Consider the following 21,728-nt stretch of genomic DNA (forward strand, 5'->3'; position numbering starts at 1 on the left):
AGAAGAAGAACTACAAACTAAAAAAAAAGAGAAAGGGACCACAAAAAAGGGAGTGTAAACTAACCAAAATATGAAGCACCAACAATTTCCCCTTGCAATCCAACCTCCAACTAGGAAGGAGACCTAAAGCTGAAACAATGCCTCCAAGCAACTGCAAAGAGAGAACCAACTAGGTTGATGAACTACAACCAATACAAACCAAGGAAAGCCACCAAGAGAGAAACCCCCAACATGACCCACAAAATCCACAACAATCCATCACATAGTAGCAAGAAGAAATAAAACTATTTAAGGGGAAGAAAAAACAATGGCCTAGAGACCCACCTCTAGTGAAGAAAAATCCTCATAAGGAAAACAAAATATAGGGGCCACAATGAGAATGAAAAAACCCTCAAACCACTAAACATGGATTGCAGAAGGGAAAAAGAACCACATTAGGGTGCAAAAACCTTGACCATGGCTTCTTAGACACTCCATGAGCACTCGAATCTGCATCCTTTGTCATTAGTAGATAGTTATAAAATAATCAATCAAAGTTAATTTGTTTTTTATTGGATATTAATGATTTTGAGTGAATTTGATCCACTTAGAATATATATTCATGATATTTATAGGATTACCCTCTTGAGCCTTATAGATATCAAAGTGTAAGAGAGAAGATTTTTCTTTCATTGTTAGTGCTACTCAATAATAAATTTTCATAATAGAAATCCATCTTGTTCTAGATCTTGACAATACCAATAGATAGTGTAAATTCTTCAATAGTATTGTACATAATGATGAACCCTAAAGGAATAAAATCTTTAGAACACTATAATCATTGATGAAGTTCTTACACTATTAATTGTCATTTAATTCCTTCCTTTCTTTCTTATCCTAATAGTCTCTTTAGATGTGGCCATTCTTATCCTAGTTTCAAAATTTTACCTTATATTTTAGAGTAGACTTAAAAATCCTCTTAGATTTGGCTATCTTATTCTTTTTCTTCTTGCTCCCGTATCTTTAGGACGACTTAGATTATATATAAGTCACCTTTAATACATTTTTTTTACTTCATCATATTTTAAATAGGTAAATCTAGCACCTCATCAAGCTTTAGAATTAAGATGTTGCTATTGATTAACATCACAATCTTGTAACACTCAAAATTAGATCTGCTGTGAATGCTCGCCAAGCTTTTTTGAATTCAAACTCCCTTTGTATGACCATTTTTCCTGGGGAGGATTCTTCCTCCCTGCACCCGAACCCCCCTCTAATATTGTTGTCTATTCATATGCTTCACATGAGGCCCCTGTGTCTACTTCTGAGACCCCACTTCCTACGGGCAATGTGGAAAAAATTGACAATAACATAGATTCTTGTGGTTCAGCTTCTTCTGTACTGATAAAAGTTGCCCTTGGTCAGAAGGATGTAGACAAAAGGAATGAGAACTATGAATTTGGAGATACGAAGTCTCCTTTTACCGTGCCAAAAAATGTAGTCAGTCAGAAGGATGTGGAAGAAGGCAAAATAGAGACTAAATCCAACTGGAAAGGAGCCCTTGTCGGTCCTACAAATATGACTTTGGAGGTGGTGTTGGTTAATTTCATCCAAACCGAGGAGGGGACGAAGATCAACCTACTTGATAACCTCATGGATAAAATTGCTTCATCTCTGCATCTGGCGCTTGTTGGAAGATTTTTCTCCTTTAGACCATCTATTGATATGTTTAGGCGATGGGTAGTGACAAGATGGAAGCTAAAGGGGAGCGTTGACATATCCGCTATGCCAGGGGTCTCTTTCTTTTCAAGTTTACTACTAATGAGGATTTGATCTTTGTCCTTTTGGGCTCTTGGGCTTATGAGAAGCATTTTTTAACACTCTCCAAATGGAAAAGTAGGTTTTATCCCTCTGTTAAACTCAACCGTATGGCCCCAATTTGGGTCAAGCTACCTGGCTTCTTGTTGGAGTTTTGGGATGAGAAAATTTTCCATTGGATTGGGAACTCCTTTGGAAACTATGTCACTACTGATTCGACCACTCTAGCTAAATATAGGTTAACTTTAATGCATGTTTTTGTGTTAATTTTGATATTAACAAAGCTTTTCCCAACTTTGTGTCCCTTAAATAAAAAATGGGGAAAATGGTCAACCCCTTATCTATGAAAATTATACTCTTTACTATCAGAAATGTGTTGAGTAGGGACACACTATTGCTGACTGCAAAGCACTTACTACTAGTGAACCCAAGCTTAAAGAGAAAATTACTGCTAATGAGGATCTTATAAGCCTAAGTGACCCCTCATCCTCTTCCCCTAAGGGACAGACTGATCCCTATGAGGTGACTGAGGATTACCCCCACACAGATAAGATCCTTGAAATAATCAAAACTCTTGTAGATATTGTTTAGAAAATGAGGTCATTTGAAACTCTTCAAGATGGGGAAATCCCTCCGGTTATCAGCCTGCGTTTATCCCCTAATCCTTCTACCTCCCACTCAATGGGTAGGGCTGAAACTAACCAAACCCCCCTTCCCAATGGTGAATCTAATCCCAAGTATAGTCAAAACCCCCAAAAAACCCGTGATGAGAAGTGTACTTCGAGGAGAGTAAAACGACTAAACATGGCTATTTTCAAATCACCACCTTAGTCTCCTAGCAATACTGTGACTTTGGAGGAGTTATCCAGGCTGATCTCGACGACTGCTGATGGGAAGATCTCCCCCTTCTGTAAATCTTCTACGGACAATGAGGAATGGTATATAGAGAAGAAAAAAACCAAGACAAAGAAGGCAGATGTGGGCACTAACAACAAAGTTGGAGGACCAACTAATAGAGTGCTGGGGCAGAAATCTATGGTGGGGGAGATTGCAAGGGGGCAAAAATGACCCTGGATGGAAATAACGAAGTTAAGAAATGAAGTTCCTCTCTTGGAACATAAGGGGAATCAATAGCCCCCAAAAGCAATTTTCTATAAAGCAATATATCTTAGATATGAAGATTGATATCCGTTTGTTGCAAGAAGTCAAAATGTCTTACCAAACCTTTTTAGTGATTGTTAAAAAACTTTGGTTGGGTGTTGCGTTTCTATATGTTGAGGCTTTGGGGGAGTCTTATGGAATTTCTACCCTTTGGAACCCTTGCAAGATTCAAGGTGCTATCCATGTGCTTTCATAGAACTATCTGGCAGTGACCTTCAAACTTGGTGAGCTCTATTGGCACTTGATCAATATATATGCACGTAATTCTAGGATTGGAAGGCGTTTGGTTTGGGAGGAAATTGTTGATTGCATCCTTGAGGACCAAAATACTCATTACATGTTGGTTAGTGACTTCAACACCCCTCTTTACCCTTTTGATAAATATGGTGGTCTTATGGATTATTCTGATAGTATTTGGGATCTAGCAAATCTCATAAACATTACAAGCCTCTTTGATTTAGATCTTCAGGGTATCCACTTCACCTAGTATAATAATAGTAAAGGGAACCACCTCATCCAGGTCAGACTGGACAAATTTTTAGTCTCTGCTAAATGGAATATTGGTCACAACATGTCTCTAAAGACCCTCCCAAGGACTCCCTCTGATCATAGCCCTCTCCTTCTCCACTGGGTTGAGAAATCCCACTCGAGACCTCCTCCTTTCCAATATGAGATTATGTGGGCCTCCCACTCAGATTTTAGAGAGCTAGTTAAAAGGTGGTGGCCCTCCCCAATTCAAGGGATGACTATGTTCAAAATCTCTGAGAAGCTGAACCTCATCCATTGTGAAGTGAAAGGATAGAATAAAGCAACTTTTGGAGATATATTCAAGAAAAAGAAGGATCTGTGCTCTAGACTAGAGAAAATTCAAAGCATTATGACTATTAGAGATCCTCCCCACTCCCTCCTTCATGAAGAAGATGACTTCAAAAAGAAATGGAAGGACAATCTAACTAAGGAAGAGATCTATTGGAAGCAAAGGTCTAGATTCCAATGGCTGAAGGAGGGAGACATGAATCCTGCCTTCTTCCACCGCTTAGCTAGTATTCACAAAAGAAGAAACACGATCAAAATTTGAAGGGATAATAATGGGTAGGAGATCACGACCGAGGCCCAAATTAGTCTCAAACTTCTACTGACTTCTTCATCCGTATGTATATTGAGAATGGGAGAAGAAGTGATGCACTTCAAGATAGTGTTTTGAGTAAACCACCTACAACCATTGGTGAAGAGGATAATAGTCAGCTCCTATCACCTATTTATATGGAGGAGGTCTGTGCTTTTGTCTTTTCTATGGGCACCTACAAGACCTCAGGTTTAGATGGTTTCCCTCCTACTTTTTTCTAGGAATTCTAGGACATTATCAGCTTTGATGTCACTAGAGCTATGAATGACTTCTTCAGGACTAGTAAATTATTGAAAAAGATGAACAACACCTACATTGTTCTTGTTCCCAAGTCTTAGGACCCTAAATGCATGATGTATTTTCGGCCTATCAGTCTCTGCACTACTATTTATAAGATCTTTTCTAAGGTCTTAGTGAATAGAATCAAACCATTTCTTCCCAAGTTTATCAACCCTTCTCAAAATGGCTTTGTCGCAGGTCATTAAATTTTGGATGTGGCCATTGCCACTCATGAAATTATTCATTCCATGGGTAAAATAAGAACACCAAGTATGGATTTTAAATTTGACATCTCAAAAGCCTATGGTAAAGTCAATTGGTATTTCCTGTATAAAAATCTCTCAAAACTTGGTTTTAATCCTAAAATTATTGATATGATCTATGAGTGTGTGTCTACGGTTCAATTTTATGTCTTGGTCAATTGGGTTCCTAGGGGTTGCTTCAAAGATGAGAAAGGTATCAGACAAGGGGACGCTCTTTCCCCCTATCTTTTTATTATGATTGCTGAGGCTTTGGGTAGAATTGTTTTGAATCTGTCTGTCAATGGGGGAATAAAGGGAATCAAAGTTGCTTCTACTATCCCCCCTCTATGGTTCAACAATTCATTCATGACACCTTCCTATTTGGTAAATCCTCTGTGATAGAAGATAAACATTGGAAGAATCTTCTTACTGAATATGCCTCTGGTTCAGGTTAATGTATTAACTACAATAAAAGTAGCCTTGTCAAAGAGGTGACTCTGTCCTTCTGGAATACTGTCCTTGAAAGAATACAGAAGAAACTTGATGGTTGAAAGGGCAAGTTCCTTAGTAATGTGGGGAAGCTGCAGCTTCTTTCTGCCTCTCTCTAGGGTATCCCTATTTATTTCCTCTCCCAATTCAAAATCTTGGGCTCTATGGGGGAGAAGCTTGAAAAGATCCAAAGAAACTTCCTCTGGACTAGTATGGAAGAAAAGAAATGCCTCTCATTTGTTAATTGGGATGCTTTATGTTTGCCTAAGACTATGGGTGGTCTAGGTATCGAAAAGATTAATACCCTGAACAAAGCCTTAATTGCCAAAGTGGGCTGGAACTTGGCTAAAGGGGAGATAGATTGGTGCAACATTATCAGGGCTAAATATTTGGAATGAGAACAATTATGTTCTAACTTGAATTTTATTGGCTTACCTTCTGGGTCTAAATTATGGAACAACATACTTAATCTTAGACCTATAATCAGAGAGGAACTGAAGTGCCATCTTGGAAATGGAAGGAAGATCAGATTTTGGGAGGATACATGGCTTGATGATAAACCTTTGGCTGAAATTCACTTATTCTAGTTGATGAACACCCTAAAAGACCAATTTGGTGATTATGTTGTTGATTACATTGTGCTGAGAAGAGGAAAATGGAAAAATATCTCTTTGATATTCAATGATAGCCCTGACATCTTGCCTAAAGCTTTGGACCTTCAGGCCCTCAAACACATGACAAGGATACCTCTATCTCTCTATGAGGATAAATTCATCTGGAAGGGGACCAAGTCTAGGGATTTATTGGTGAGGTATGCTTACAGAAAACTTTTGAGATTCATTGGGGAGACAAAATGCTGAATTTTTTTTTGGAACCCACAACATATACCGAAGACTAATTTCTTCCGGTGGACTCTCATTCATGGAAAAATGCTAATTCAGGATAACTTAAGGATGAGGGGTTTCCAATTTCCTAATACGGGTATCCTCTATAAATCCAAGGAGGAAACTATCAACCATCTTTTTATTCATTGCCCCTTTGTTAGACACTTGTGGACCATTATCCTTGAAAAATGCGACCTCTAATGGGTTTTCCAAGGGGATATCCACCAGTTTGTGGATGGATGGTCGTCACTTTCTCACCACCCCCTACTGAAACATCTATGTAAATATATTCCTCCTCATATCTATTGGAGTGTTTGGAAAGAAAGAAATAATTTAGAATCTTCAGAGATGCTGAAATTTCCCCAGATAATGTTTTTAATAGTTGCTTCAAGATGATCATGGACAATGTCTTGGTGACTAGATGGAAAACCCATTCCAATCCCCCTAACCTGACTAACAGTAGGTTTTTTGAACAATGGAAACTCCCCTTTGAGTTTAAAATTTTCAACACACTAAAAAGATCAACATGAAAAAGACTAAATGGGAAGCCCCAAGTCCCTCATGGCACAAATTAAACTTTGATGGAGCGATTCACAATACTTGGCAAGCTGGAGGTGGTGTTATAAAAGACCATCAGGGAAAACTTATTGCCACCTACATTGGAAGCTTGAGGGACCATACTGTCAACCAAGCTGAGGGAATGAAGTTTTCCATTTCTATAGGTATCAGACAACTTGAAATTGAAGGTGATTCTAAACTAATTATGGAGGCTGTCAGTGGAAGAAGTGTTGCGGGGTGGAAGGTGGAAGTGATATTGAGGGATGTTAGAATTCTCTTGGCTAAAATTTATAGTTTCACCCTCCCCCATATTCATAGAGAAGGAAATGTTGTCGCTGATTCCATGGATGCTTTTGGCATGCTGCAAGATGGCTTCCGATGCTGGAGGAATGTTCATCTACTACCAATGGTTACCAAGGAAATCCTTGAGAGGGAAAGGTTAAGTGCTAATAATGTTTAATCTCCCTCTATTTGGTTTCTTATCCATTTGTAATTTGATGATGATTATAAATTTTCAAATTTTGAACTTGAAGTTGGATCCCGACAATTGCTGGATGGACGTCCCACATGGTAGCATATGGCCTAGTCATTATTCCCAAAATAACCCAAGGAAGCTAGAAAATGATTTTATATCATTGCAGAGTACCAATATAAAGAAAGGTAGCAGTATCAAGGGGGACGAAGATGACAAGTTGTTGGAAATGGAAAAGAAAGTGGAGGCCTTGAATGAGAATATACAGGAAATTATTAGGAGAGGGAAGATCACTAAAAAAGGGCTCTAGGAGGTCACTTGGTTTGTGCTGAAGGTCATGCATAGCTATGCGACCACCCTTTGTCTCTTGTAGGAGAACACCCATAAATTAAAATGGAAGGAGGAAGAGGACTACAAAGACCTCTTCAAATTTCTTACCAAAGAGTGGGCGAGGATGCTATTGGCCAAGCTCTATCATGAAAAAAAGAAATAAGGATGCTTGTTGCCTGGTGGTTTTTTGATTTCTTGGATGGCCATTGTGGCCTTAATTTTTTTAGTTATGATTATAGTTATACTCTTTGTTGATTCATCTATGACTCGGCTATCTGTATCCCCATGTGGCATATCTTACTGTTTATTATGACTGATAAACTTTGTTAATATCACTAGTATATTTAAGGTTTTTGATAGAGGAAACTTTTAGGAGGCTGATATGTTGTCTAAGCTGTAATTCAACTAACACTCATTTTTCTGCTATTACTGTGCCTGAAATTGGGTCAGCCCCCTAGTTTTGGCTGCTTCTAATATAAAAAACATCACAATCTTGTCCTCGCCATCAATATAAGAACATGCGATAATTATAAGATGATCATTCTTGTCCGCTATAAATCCATATATTTCAACTAGCTCGATAAGGTCTCAAGCTCATTCACGTGCTTAATCATTAAATGACCATAATACTTTTCAAAATGATAGAGCTTCTTTCATAGGAAAATATTTTGATATTTGACTTTGTTTGATGCAATTCCTTCATATTATACCAAATTATTATAAGAAACTTATTTTAGAAAAATAATTTTATTATTTATGTGTGTAAAATTTGTAAATAAAAATGATCCCTCATATTCTTGATATCTTTTTTCATTAAAAAAATGAGTAGAAAAGCATGCCTACATAAAATATTAGAGTGTGTAAATGTATAATGGGTGTCTTCCATATATAGGTAGGGTAGAGGTGGTAGGAAGGTAGAACTCAAAGATTGACTACCTTTCTAATTTTGAAACATATGTAAGCACACATGACAAGTTTATGAGCATTTGTCAAGTGTTCTTGAATTAAGTATTTAAATAGGTGAATACATGTGTGTCAACCACACAAAGTGAGACAAAAAGAAAAAATCCTTTAAATGGAGACCTAACTAGTGTGAAAAGATCAACTTTAAAAAAAATATGATATGCTAACTAGATGTGAAATAACTCTATTTACACTAACATATTTCACTTTAGATATTAGTACCAACTTGTGAATATAAAAAAATTGTGTTAAAGACTTGTACATTAAGTTTATTTGTTAATATTGTGTTTATCAAGTAAGCTTTAGCTTAATTGCGACATTTTCTATTATTTTATATACATATTTCTCACAATAACACAACTTACAAGACTAAGATTTTATCTTTTTAAATTATTTCAACTCTCTATTTAAAAAAAATTACAAATCTTCACAATAAAATATATACATTATTCTACAACATTTAGTATCTATCAAAACTTTTCAAATAAATTTATATGAAAGGATATATTAGAAAGGTAAATTATTATAATTTGACTATAATAAATGTAAGATTTAAATTTCTGAACACCAAAATTCAAATTCCCAATTGTAACCTGCCAACTTTATCAATTTAATAAACAATAAAAAATAAAAAATACAAAATTCCAATGATAAGTTTTAGCACATTTCATAAAGAAAGTCTCAATCACACGTTACGTATCCAAAGACATTCATGGAGAAATTTACAGTTGACTTTACCAATCTCCTTTATCTACGCTGAGCAATATAAAGTAAAGAAAACAAGTTCGAATCTAAGTTTTAAAACCAGTCATACCTTACATTAAAATTTGACTTCTCAAACTTCATACAATCCAAGTCATTCATTGAATATAAAGCATCAATCTGCATTAAAAAAATCACATCATTACCAACATAGCTCATGGCCATGTTCAGGATAGAGTTCTTCGCTGGATCAAAAAAAAAAAATCACTTAACCAGTTGGCTCATGGCCATTCTCAGGAAAGACTTTTTCGCTGCATTCAACAATGAAAACAATATGATTCTATATATAAGGGATCGAGGAGAGTGAAATGAATATAGTTCAGAGCTTTTGAGAGAGAAAAAAATGGAGACCGCTAAAACACAGAGGCTGGTTGTAAGAATCAAGGCATTTGTGTTTCTCCTGATATCCTCAATTATAATGGTAACAGACAAGACAACAACTGTAGTGACATCAACCAGTGATTACAGCCAAGTTTTTCTCCTAAATTACAGTTTCAAGAATGAAAAGGCTTTCAGGCAAGCATTTTATAAGTTATTTTCTTTTTATTCAATGCTTTCGGATTTGATTGTGTGAATTTTTTTCTATCATTGATATTTTAGAATTTCTTTGAAATCTTTCATCCTAATGAAACGTCACGTCAATTGATATTGAAAGATTTCATGTGTTGCAGATTTATTGTAGCTGCCAACGCGTTGGGTGTCTGCATTCCTTCATAATGATTATTATAGAGCTTGGTCGCACCACTGGACCAGGCTATTTCTACTTCAGCTTTATTCTGGATCAGGCATGGATTTTATATTAGAAAATATTTTTCTTAAGAACTTTTAAGATCATATGATTTCTCTAACATATTGGGTTTGATGAGACAGATTATGGCCTATATCATATTATCTAGTGCATCAGCAGGCACAGCATGGATAATGTTAACGAAAGAGGTGTTTCAAGCTCAGGGATTATATGGTGGGGCTGAGAAAAAGTTTCTAAAGAATGCATCAATTTCTGTGAGTATAGAGTTTCTAGGGTTTATTTTTATGGCGGCATCTGCAGCAATGTCAACATACAGCTTCTTCTGTTACCTGTGTTCCAAAATCACCAATACTTTGGCTAAGCAGGAAATCCCTGCTACGAATGATGATAGCAAGCAGCAAAGTGCTGTTTAGCTGTGTTAGAACCTGTCTGGAATTATAAGAATTGAAAGCATGTATGTAGAAGAAATATGAAGCATTCTTTGCACTAGTTGTGGTTATGAATAAGATGTCAGCCAGATCTTTTGGAGGAGATATATGTAATTTAGCTTATGCTATTATTTTAAATATTTGTAATAGAATAATTTGGGTCAAATTTGGCCAAGGCTTGTTATTTTTCACTGGAGTTCATTTGGTTGAAAAATTACATAAATTTTCTATTCAATTGGTTTTATCCCATTATAAGAACACATTTTTATTAAAGATTATTATGAACTAATTCAATTTTATTCTTTTTATCCTTCATATCAACACCCTTTTTTATAAAAGATTGATTTATCTTAAATATTTTTTTAAAGATATTATAAACAGGACAATATATTTTCTGAGTCACTAAAAGTAGGAGTAAGTTTGTTGATGTTTTTTGGTTTATCATAAGGATTTTTATTGATAGAAGATTATTATAAATTATTTTTAAAAATTATAATAACTAAAATATTGTTTTAATAAGTATTGATTTAAATATATTAATTTATGAATTTAATTTATTAATTTATATAAAAAGGTGAGGGAACAACATTACAATTAGAATAGTTTTAGTAAGTATTTTTTAAACAAAATAATATAAGACTAGATAGATCCGTAAGCATTAAGTGTTATCTTAGTAATAGAAGGAGGAGACATGCATTTATTATTGGGATCTATTCAACTATATGAAAGGTCCCAATTATTAGAAATAAGCTTCCAACCTCCAATGACAATTTTATATTTGTTAATGTAGAACCATTTTGGATAGCAGAATATCAAGACTTATCTAAGATAAGTTGTCAATGCTAGATAACCCAAAATTACCCTTTTCATGAGGTGGAGAAGGAATAGATTGACCAAGTTACTGGTAAGAACAACAATAAATTCTATGTTGAGGAGAACAATATAAACGAAGTGATCCATGAGATTAAGGCCTTGATCTATCATTGTAATTATGACTATGTTTATACCCTCATGAAATGGAAGGAAACCTAGTAGAGGGACAAAGTAGCACACTAATAATTCGATAGAGAACATTGTCTCATTCTTTAGTAAGAGTTTGTAGGTAAGCAACTTCTGGGAGTAATATTATTTTCTTGTTCTTAAATATGTAGCATCACTTTAGAATAAATCAAATTTTCAAAATGCAATAAAAAATGAGAATTCAAGTTAATATAAATTGAAGATAGCAAGTTAAAATCTAGTTTTAAAACAAGTCACACTTTATATTTAATTTTGATTTCATAAACTCCACAAAATCCAAGTCATTCATCAAATATAATACATGAATATTCATTGAAAAATAACTCACCATTAGCAACGTAGCTCATGGTCATGTTGAAGATAAAGTTGTTAGTTGGAGGAAACCCCAAAAAATCACTTTTCAGTTGCCTCATGGCCATGATGAGGAAATCATTTTTCGTTGCAATCAACAAGATCCCAAGTCATCAAATAGAGACATAAAGTGTAAAATGCCATATAAAGTTTTAAGCCATGATATTATTTATAGTCATTTGTTCGAAAATGAATGTGTTTTATAATAATTTCAGGGGTGTAGAGTAGAAAATTGTATACCTTTTGCAATTTCATTTACATTTTTGTATCGACTTTAGAGACAATTTCATTAGCATTTGTGTAGGATCACTTTAGTCCTTGCATTAGCTTTTCAATCTTAGAATTCTTAGAGTCCTTTTTAGTAGCTACCTTTTTTTTCTATCAATTTAGCATTAACTGCATGCTTCTCTAGTTTCTTGTTATTTTTTACCATGATTTGTCTAGACACTATCACCTCACACAGACGTCCACATGTCACACTACTATTATATTATATTTTAATGTTACAAGGTTGTTTCTATGAATTTTTCTGCTTGACACCTCCTCAAGCTTTTTTGTATTGGGATGAAGAATACCTTTTTCACTCCTCCTTTCATTTACATAATCTCCCTTGGATACTTTCAAGAAATCTATTGACTTTAACAACTTTCTAGAGTTTGCTACAAAATTCTCTCACAATAATATTCAGAATTCTCTTGGCTTCCTAAACCCTTATTGGTAATATATATTTGTCTTAAAACTTTTAGCATTCTAGGATTTATCACATCTCTTGTCTATTAAATCATTATATCATTTTCCATGTTTATCTTTTATCTATCTATTGGCAGTTGTGGAGATGGAAACACCAAAATAGGGACTTGACTAAGGAAAGTCCCCAAACAACCCCAAACATTTTTTTCTCCTCTATGTGTGTAAAGGTTTTTGAAGACAATTAAAAAACAAAGAGGCTTTTGTGTGTCTATTTTTTATTTATTTAGTTTTATTTGTTACGTCCCTAACTTATGGGTTTTGTAGGTTAGTTGAAATGTACTTATTTGTCATTTTTTGAGTATATTTTTTCATGGTTCAAATGAGACAAAAATGCACCAGATAGATTTTTGTGTTCCACACTCCAATGTCCTTCATGAAGATGTTCAAATTTGGGTCAAAGACTCACTATCGTGTATACTTTTTATTTTTGTATTTAGGAACTTCATTTCATTCACCTATAGTTAAATATCTTGACCAATTTTACTAATTGGAGATATTTGACTATATATTGTGAAATTGGCTCTCAAAAGAATATTACCTCCCTTTTGTAGCGTCATATTTCCTCCACTACATTTTTGTGAACCCAACATGAATATTGTTTTTTTCTTGTTATGGTTCATCACTTTCTGTTGAACCCAATGTTGCACTCTTTCTATCTATTATTTTGAAATAATTCTTTATTATTTTGTAATCATTCATTATAGTAATCAAATAGGTCAAATTAAAAGATTTCCCTCTACAATTTTTTTTGGGTGTTTCCCCAAAGCCCATTCCATGCCATCAAAATAGAAATAATAGGTTAGGCTTTGACTGACTTGTCTATGCATAATTTTTTAAATTTATCTTATTACTTTTAAATGCATTTATTGTATTTTTTTTATTAATTCAATTTCTAGTTTTATTAAAAGTAGAAAGAATTTTCATTTCAATACATGCGATGGTGACTTAGCTATACCTATATTCCTCTATGCATTTAATAACTCTCATAAAATTCTTTCTATCTTAGAAGATATTTTGTTGGAAGAGGATACAACCATTTATAGTTTTATTAATGTTATCATATCATCTCTTCATTCTAATGTACAAGTTGTAATGAATTTGTTAATTTCATTGTTGTCTTAGTTTCTCATGAAAGACCTAAGAGACCAACATTCTATGTTAATGGAGAAAGTCCATGTAACAAAAGGAAAATAATGTTCCTTCTATAATTCACCCTGCACATTATTTCATAAAATATTTTCTATCTCTAACTTTTAAGAAGCACGAGGTTACTAATTATCAAACATTAGTCCACACTCATCACACTAGCAAAAAATGAGACCTATTCAACCAATTCTTCCATCTAGTTCTAATCCTTTTCTCACACTCGAGTTGATCTTATCAAACAAATTTATGTTACTTCCACTAAGATATCTCTCTTTGATCTTCTTCAAAGTTCTCCTCTTTATCATAGTATTCTTCAAGAGGCTCTATAAAAGATCTTGTGCAATATTTTGCTAGAATGAGTGATGTGAATGCTCTGATGGATTGTATGTGCTTTGATACTATAGAAATTATATTTAATCAACATAAACTTCCATCTAATAAAGTATAGAATCAAGATGATCCATTAATAGTAGTTCCTTTCATAAATAACATTGGTATTAGATATACTCCCATTGATATTGGCTTGACACTCAATATTTATAGTATTGATCTATTACCTAAGTTTAAAATAGATAGTAGTTCACTTAAAACTTCTCTATCTATTCATGGGATTGATAATATTGATAGACAAGCCCTAGGTATAATAATACCAAGTATTTTACAATATGATCTTCTTCTTGGTAGATTGTGGATTGGTTCAATGGGTGTGGTCTTGTCTCCCAAAAGAGATAACCAAACTAAGAAATCACCATAATATAGAAAGCATATAACCATCAGAATAAACATCCAAACCCGATTCCAGATGCTTGATCATATTGGATCAGAATGATAGCCAAAACCAAAATAAACACCAAGACTATCCGAGATAGATCCAACTAGGATAGAGTGTTGACATCAATGACAACACTTAACCAAATCCAGCATATTGCCAACATAGACAACTAATAAATAGGCATAGGTAGAGGAAGGTAGAGGAAGGGAGATAAATAGAGAGAAGATATATTAGTAGGGAGATATAGAAATAGGGAGTGATAGGGATAGAGTGGGGGAGGAAAAGATATACATAAAAAGATGCAGATATATGTAAAGATAGATATAACCTAGGAAAGATCTAGATGGGGTGAGAAAAGGAGTGAGATAAGTAGAGAAGGAAGAGATAGAGGAAAGATATAGATAGAATTATAGTAAGGGAAAGGGAGAGAGATGGAATTGAAAGAGAGATAGAAGGATAGTTGAATAGAGTGAGATATACTTAAGAAAATAGAGAGAAGGACAAAGAGGTATAAAAGGTCATTTTCTCCTACATCAACTTCAAGAAAGATGTGCATAGGATCAAAGACAACAAAACAACCTCATATGATGATTTATGCAAATGTTTTAGTCTCATTAGTACATAAAATCAAAATGTGTCATTATTTACTACTTTTTAGATGTTTCAGTTCTTTTGGGGGCAAAAAGATGAAAAAAAAACAGACTTTGTATGTAAAATTTGTGAGTATCTAAAATTTTTAAAGTGAAGGAATAAATTCAAATGGTTATAACAATTTTTTGGTATATACTCCAATAGAAATACCTTTTCCATTTTATAGTTCTCTTAATCACCTTTCCAACACCTATAAGAAATCAAAATTTCAGTAAGAAACTCAGTTTTACTAAAGTATGTTTCTAGGATAAACAAAATGGATATTCATTTTGTTTTATAAAATGGATATCCATTTTGGAAACATGGCATCACAAAAATGATATCAAGAATTTGATGTTCATTAAATATAGATATCCATTACTAAAATATATCCATTTTGGTTTGGTATTAATAAAATAAATTCAAATTTTGTCCGACCCATACAAAAAGTCAAAGTGGAATTTGGCGTGTTTGGCAAAGTAAAAAATGCATTTTTTTCCCATTGCCATATTTTGGCCTACCATGATCTTGCACATGCCTAGGTTTTGTAGATTGATGCTTCTTATACTGAAATATTCTCTTGAATGAAGCAATTAGGACTTAAAATAGAATTTCTAGATTGTCAAAGATGACCAAATAAATTATAGATGATGTCTTTATATAGGATTCTCAAGATATTCTCATATTTAGGTCAAATTTCAAAGGTCATATAAAAATATCAGGATTGGATCACAAATGGTAAGAATTAGAACTCCAATGTGTTCAGTTTTGGGCCCCTTTTAAAGGGACTAAGGTACTAGGCACCATAGTCCACAAGAACTAGTGTACTAGGCACCATAGTCTAGCATACTCAATATATAGCATCTATTAGCATGTTTGGCATAACTGATGAAGATGAGATGGTGGTGGATGACTCTACTGGTAGAGGAAGATGACATAATCAGTTATTTATATTTTCATTGATGGCAGCCAGGTTCAGTTGATGTTTAATGATGTTTACAGTTGGTTTTCGGTGATTGACTTGTTGGCTAAGTGATTTGGTCTACCAGAGTAAGAGTTTGACGGTTTGACATAATTTATGGAAAGACTACAAATTAGAACCGTAATCAGTAAAGTAGATTAGTTTTGATGGAATCAAGTGATTGGTGATGTTTGGTGACTTGTGGTTTGATACATAAGCTTTTAGGATGGATTTGAGTATGTAACCAAAACCGCATCCTATGATGGTTATTGAAAGGCATGTTTTGATTTTTTGATGAAGTTTTATCAGGGTTTAAGGACCGGTAATGATTTTTTGTTTGGTGGTGATCTACATCAAGTTCACATGTTGATGATAACACGACCTAAACCGTGTGATGAGTTTGAAAGATGTATTGGCGCGTTTCGAGAATAAATTTCTTGGGAATGTGCAAAGTGCTTAGTGGAATGTGCTAAGGGTTTGACTTTGTACCAGATCAATTGGCTGTGATGATTTATGATCATTCAATAGATGATATTGATTTTTAATTGATTGTTATGATCCCTATGATGATGTGTAATGAGTTGTAAAGATATGCGATGATCTATGTAGTAAGTCGTAGGGTTTTGATGCCGACCTAGTTGTAAAAGTTATTTATGTCGGTAAGGGTGATGTTTTGTTGTGTCGGTGATTTTGAGAAGTGTGATAAGTTGAACCAGTGTGTGTGAGAAGATCTTCTAGAGAGATGCAAACTTAAAACTTAATTGGATCTAATCAAGCAAGCAGTAGAGTACTATACACAAATCATTCACTGTTGTTCTCTAACAATTACAACAACTAAAATCCCTTAATCGAGTAGGTCCTAATAGGCCTCACATTGTAAAATCCCCTAACAGGGTGACTCAATATTTGAGTTCTAAATCTTATTTGTGAGTTTGATCCTAACAAATCAAAGCTTCTAATAGGGTTGAGGTAAATCCCTTAACTGGGTGACTCCTAACGGGGTCTTTTCCTAACACAACATCATTGTAAGCTTTTAACCAGGCTTGACTCCTAAGAGGGCACATTCCAAAAGTGTAAAATATTTGTCGGTACCAATTCCCCCCATGGTTTTTCCCTATTTGGGTTTCCACATGAAAAACACCGTGTTCATGTGTGGTATGCTTTTCTTGTGATTTTGATGTCTTATTTTTGATAATCGGTAAAGACAGTTTATGTTTGTTTATCAGAGATCTTAAAGTGGTTACCGGTATTGATGATTATATGACTAATGAAGCATTATGATCAGTTAATAAGTTGGTAACTATGTTTGTTGATCCGATATTGAATTGATGGCTGATTTGATTAATAAGTTTGCATAAGAGGAAATGATTATCTTGATCTGATAAGGAAATCTGTTATGAAAATTTGGTTTGTGATGAATATTTTCAGATCCGAGATAAGTCTGTTTTGGTGTTGAAAGTTTTAGTTTTTATTAATACTGACTCACCCCCCTCTCAGTATTAACTGGATCCTCTAGGATTATCAGGATCAGGTCACCTCATTATCATATGAAGACAATTTGGATGTGATAAGGCAAAAATAGGTTGAAAATGACCCAAAGGAGGCACACTCACATAAAGGCCCAAAAAGGAGTGCGAAATTTTAGGGGTTTACAATTTATGACACTACAGTACATTTTTCTAAAATTTGATGGTGCAAATAATATTTTGTATCCCTAACTAGTTCCTTTATGGGGTCCTATTCACATGTTAAGTTAACTTAGGTCCTAGGACTATTTCTAGAAGTATTATTTATCATTGCGATCTTATCTCATTTACTTATTTTACATTAGGTAATTTAATATTTGTTTCAGTTAATTGTCTCATATTATAAGATTAAGATATATCTCATCATTTTATCTAATCACATTTCCCACCTTGCCTTTATAAGAAAGTTGATTGTATGTTTTGTATGATATATATCAGTATTTGGTCATAGCTCATAGATCTAAATATCAAGTTGGCTCATTTCCTACATACCCATTTATGGAATGTTATCTTTATTTTTGTAGATAATGGGATTTTGAGCTAATATTCAACTCTTACATGGTATCACGACTTCAAACTTGCAAGATCCTTCTTAGATTTAAAGGTAGTGCTATTGCTAGATGGGAAATCCTAGTAAATCTAGTAAAGCTTTGTATTCCCTTCGCATGCATCATCTAATGACCTAAATAATTAAAATAAATTGAAAGAAACACCAAATTTAGGGTTATGCTCTTTTTGGTTTTCTATTATAGGTTCATTTTAGAGTGTGTTTGAGGAAATATGAGATAACCATTAAGTTTAGGGAGCTGAATAAAGTTGACTATTCTTTTTATTTCATCCCAATTGAGCTTAGGAGGCTATATCTAGAAGTATTTGAAGTTAGGAGTTGGTTGGCAATTCTAAGAGGTACATAAAATTTTCAGGGACTTTGGGTCAAAAAAGAGGCTACCATCATTTCTCGAAGCCCTAAAAACCTTAATATCAATTGTCATATCATCAAATTTGGATACTTTTTCCTTAGGTCCTCAAAGGTTTTTTCTATCCCATTCCCAATTTTGTATGGTTGTATGGCTGTTTATAGAGTTTGTATGCTCGAGTTAGCATTTTATAATAAAATTACATTGGTATAGTCATTTTTGTATATTTATTTGGCATCTTTGTGGTTTATTTATTTTCTATGTAGTTATTAGGTAGGTCTAAATCATATGGCATGTTTGTGCCAACATTAGTCAAAGGGATATAGACTTACATTAGCTTTTGGGTATGATATTTGCATATTCTTCAATATTTTTTAAATAATTTTTTATTTTTAATTCACGAATAGATTTATTTAGCCCTTAATTTTGAGATTTTTTTGGACACAATTTTATTCAAGCCCCTAACTCTATAAGCCTTGGTGGAATGTGGAACCACCACTAGCTCTTGCCACTACCACCTAGCCCACTCATTTTCTAATTGACGATGTGCCTTTTTTGTTAATTTTATGTCATGGTGTCTATTTTTTATAAATGATATATGAACAAAATATTGGTTTCATGTAATTTGTAGTGGTGTAATACATTTTCTAATTTTTTGACTAGTGAATTTCATTGCTAACTATAGTCAATTTTCCAATTTGGACCTTCAAGCTCAACTTTTTGCCACAATCTTTATTTTATATGATTTTTGCAATGTTGGAAAGTCATTGAGAATCGTTATTGTAATGCAAATGAACCTTTTTCATATTCAACTTTACGTATATTATATTAATTGTTTTACACATTGCATTTTGATTGACTACTTGGACATGTTGACTCCTGGAGATGTCTTTTCTTTTTGGGAAGGCTTCATATGCAATATTCATCATATTTGAAAGTTTCTAATTATTGAATAGAAATTTTGTCTTTTTAATTTTTGAGAATTCTCATAGTTTATTATGGGCTTTTCATTTTATCATTCTATGGTCATCTTTTAAAGGAGGAACTATAATTAATTGAGATATAACATAATAAAAAATCTGTGATGGTTGAACATTTGTTGCCATATTTGTATGGTCCTTTTCTCCTTCCAAGTATAGCTAGTGTATTTTTTTATTGTAATTAGAAAAGAGCTCACATCATAAGAGTTATTACAATTTATGTGAATCATGACATCTTGAAGTCTATTCTTGTCTTTGAGTATCCTCATGATTTTTGAACTAAAAATTGGGAGATATATATGGAGATCCTAATATTTAGCCATTCTTAGATGATCCTATTTCAAACTATCTTATGCCACTTCATTTTTCAAAAAGTATACCCTATGACTGTGATACTATTTAGGAGTTTGATTCTTTGGGTTACTTTGAATTTTTACAATATGAGGACAAAATTTGTTTAGAGGCTCTTACTTCTCCTTTAGAAATAGTTATTGATTATTCACCTTTAATGATTAGTCATGTAGTCATTGATTAAGGTTTCCATCATTCCTATTTAGTAGGACCATCTTTGTATTGGGTATGTGCACCAAGTTGTGGTACCAAAAGGGGGTCTTAAGATGCCACTTTTTTTTTCTTCTGAAATCAGCAAACTCTGAACTTCAACAACAATTTGAAGATAGTTACACTCCAAATTTGAAGATGCGACAAGAACAAGAGTCAGAGTGCTTCAAGTCTACTTTCTAAACTACTATTTTTGTTTGAAAATGGTGGAGATTAAGAGATTCAAAAAGGGGGGCCACAAAAAGTGGTCCTATTTTTATGCAAAAGACATAACATAGTGTCTGTTGTGGCCCCCCTAAAATGCTAAATTTTTTTTTTGAACTTTCAAAATTTCTTCTGTGGGAAATTAGCTAACACCTTTTAGTTTATGCTAGATTTTTCAGCTAATTTTTTAATGAGTATATGATTTTTTACTAATTTTTGAAGTGGACACATCTTGAAAAACAAAAATTTGAGTGTGCTCCCCCCTAAAACCTTTGATAACTAATCAAAATCAATTTTTTTTTAAATTGCGTAGAATGGAGTCTAGTTTCTAAAAATATAAGTTTCTTCAAAATCCGATAAACGTGTAAAAAACTATACCCAAAATAGTGCATGTTGGTTTTTGACAAAAAATGGACACACTAACAAAAGAAATTATGGATGAAAGCCTTAATGAAATCAAAATGCAAAAAAAATTACATGCTTGGATAGCTAAGAGAGAGATTGAGGTTGGTATGGTGCTTTGTTTTAGTTTCATTGAAACACATGCAAACCTGATGGAGAGCACGACCAAAAATATGTGAAAATTTTTAATCTTCTAATAAAAACATGTCTCAGGCCTGAAATGGTCGTCCAACCCAAAGGGTTGGTGGTTTCCAATCCAAACCATTTGGTGAGCGCCAAATATGGCGCTCGCCAAAAGGAAAATTTGGAATTTTCACATTTGACGCTTGCCAAATTTGAAAAGTCAATTTTTTGCAATGTTTTGCATTGTCCAAAGTGAATGTTTTGTTAGTGTGTATATTTTCCAATCTAGTCACAATTTATATCCACCCTCAAAGGAGAATATATACATGAAATATAACATTTAAGTATAAGTCACATTTCAATATGTCTTTTTTATTTCTTATACTTCAAGTTATATTTCATGTATATATTGGCAGGATGTTTGAGAGTGGTTTTAGATCTATAGGACTTATAATATAGATTCTAGTTTGAAGAGGATCATATAAAATTTCAGATTTAGTCAAATTTCAGTGATCAACATGTTCCTATTAGGATTCTTTAGCTATGTATCTCACTCTCTTTATCATCCCCAAACTCTAGACCTATCTCTATCCCTCTCTTGTCTCTCTCACTTCTCTCTCCCCTCTCTAGGTAAACCCAACTTATCTACCTTTCATTCCCTCCTTAACCCCATATCTATCCTTGATTCCCTCTCTCTCTCTTCTCTCTCATTCTCTTATTATTTCACTCCCCTCCCTCTCCATTCTCTTGGTCACTACCTATCCCTTATATCTTCTCTCTCCCCATATATAGGTCTCTTCCTCCCTCCCTGTTCACCTCACTACCTCTTCCTCCCTATATTATTACCCACCTCTCTCCCCCCCTCTAGGTATGTCACCTAATTAATTGTCCAACCTCTAGTTCTCTCCCTCTCCATTACCCCTATCCATTTATGAAATCTCTCCCTCTATTCTCTCTCTCCAAACATATCTATCTCATCATTCCTTAGGTCTCTGAATCCCTCCATGTCTACCTCTCCATCCATCCCCTCTTAGTCATCTCTTTTCTATTCTATCTATTCCCTCTCTCCATTGTCTAGGTTGTCACCTCTACCTCCTACTCTCTCAAATTTCTAGGTTTCTCCCTCATTCCCTCTCCACCTCTATA

General features: G+C 33.9%; 1 protein-coding gene across 1 annotated transcript; it reads left to right on the forward strand.

Annotated features, from left to right (window-relative positions):
• The first annotated feature begins 6,504 nt into the window (after positions 1–6,504).
• LOC131028005 (uncharacterized) lies at positions 6,505–6,996 on the forward strand. Its single transcript, XM_057958117.1, has one exon. It carries the CDS (start codon positions 6,505–6,507, stop codon positions 6,994–6,996), a length of 492 nt encoding a protein of 163 aa, XP_057814100.1.
• The last annotated feature ends 14,732 nt before the right edge of the window (positions 6,997–21,728 follow it).

The sequence above is a fragment of the Cryptomeria japonica genome, chromosome 5 (genome assembly GCF_030272615.1).
Source record: "Cryptomeria japonica chromosome 5, Sugi_1.0, whole genome shotgun sequence".
Classification (NCBI taxonomy): Eukaryota; Viridiplantae; Streptophyta; class Pinopsida; order Cupressales; family Cupressaceae; genus Cryptomeria; species Cryptomeria japonica.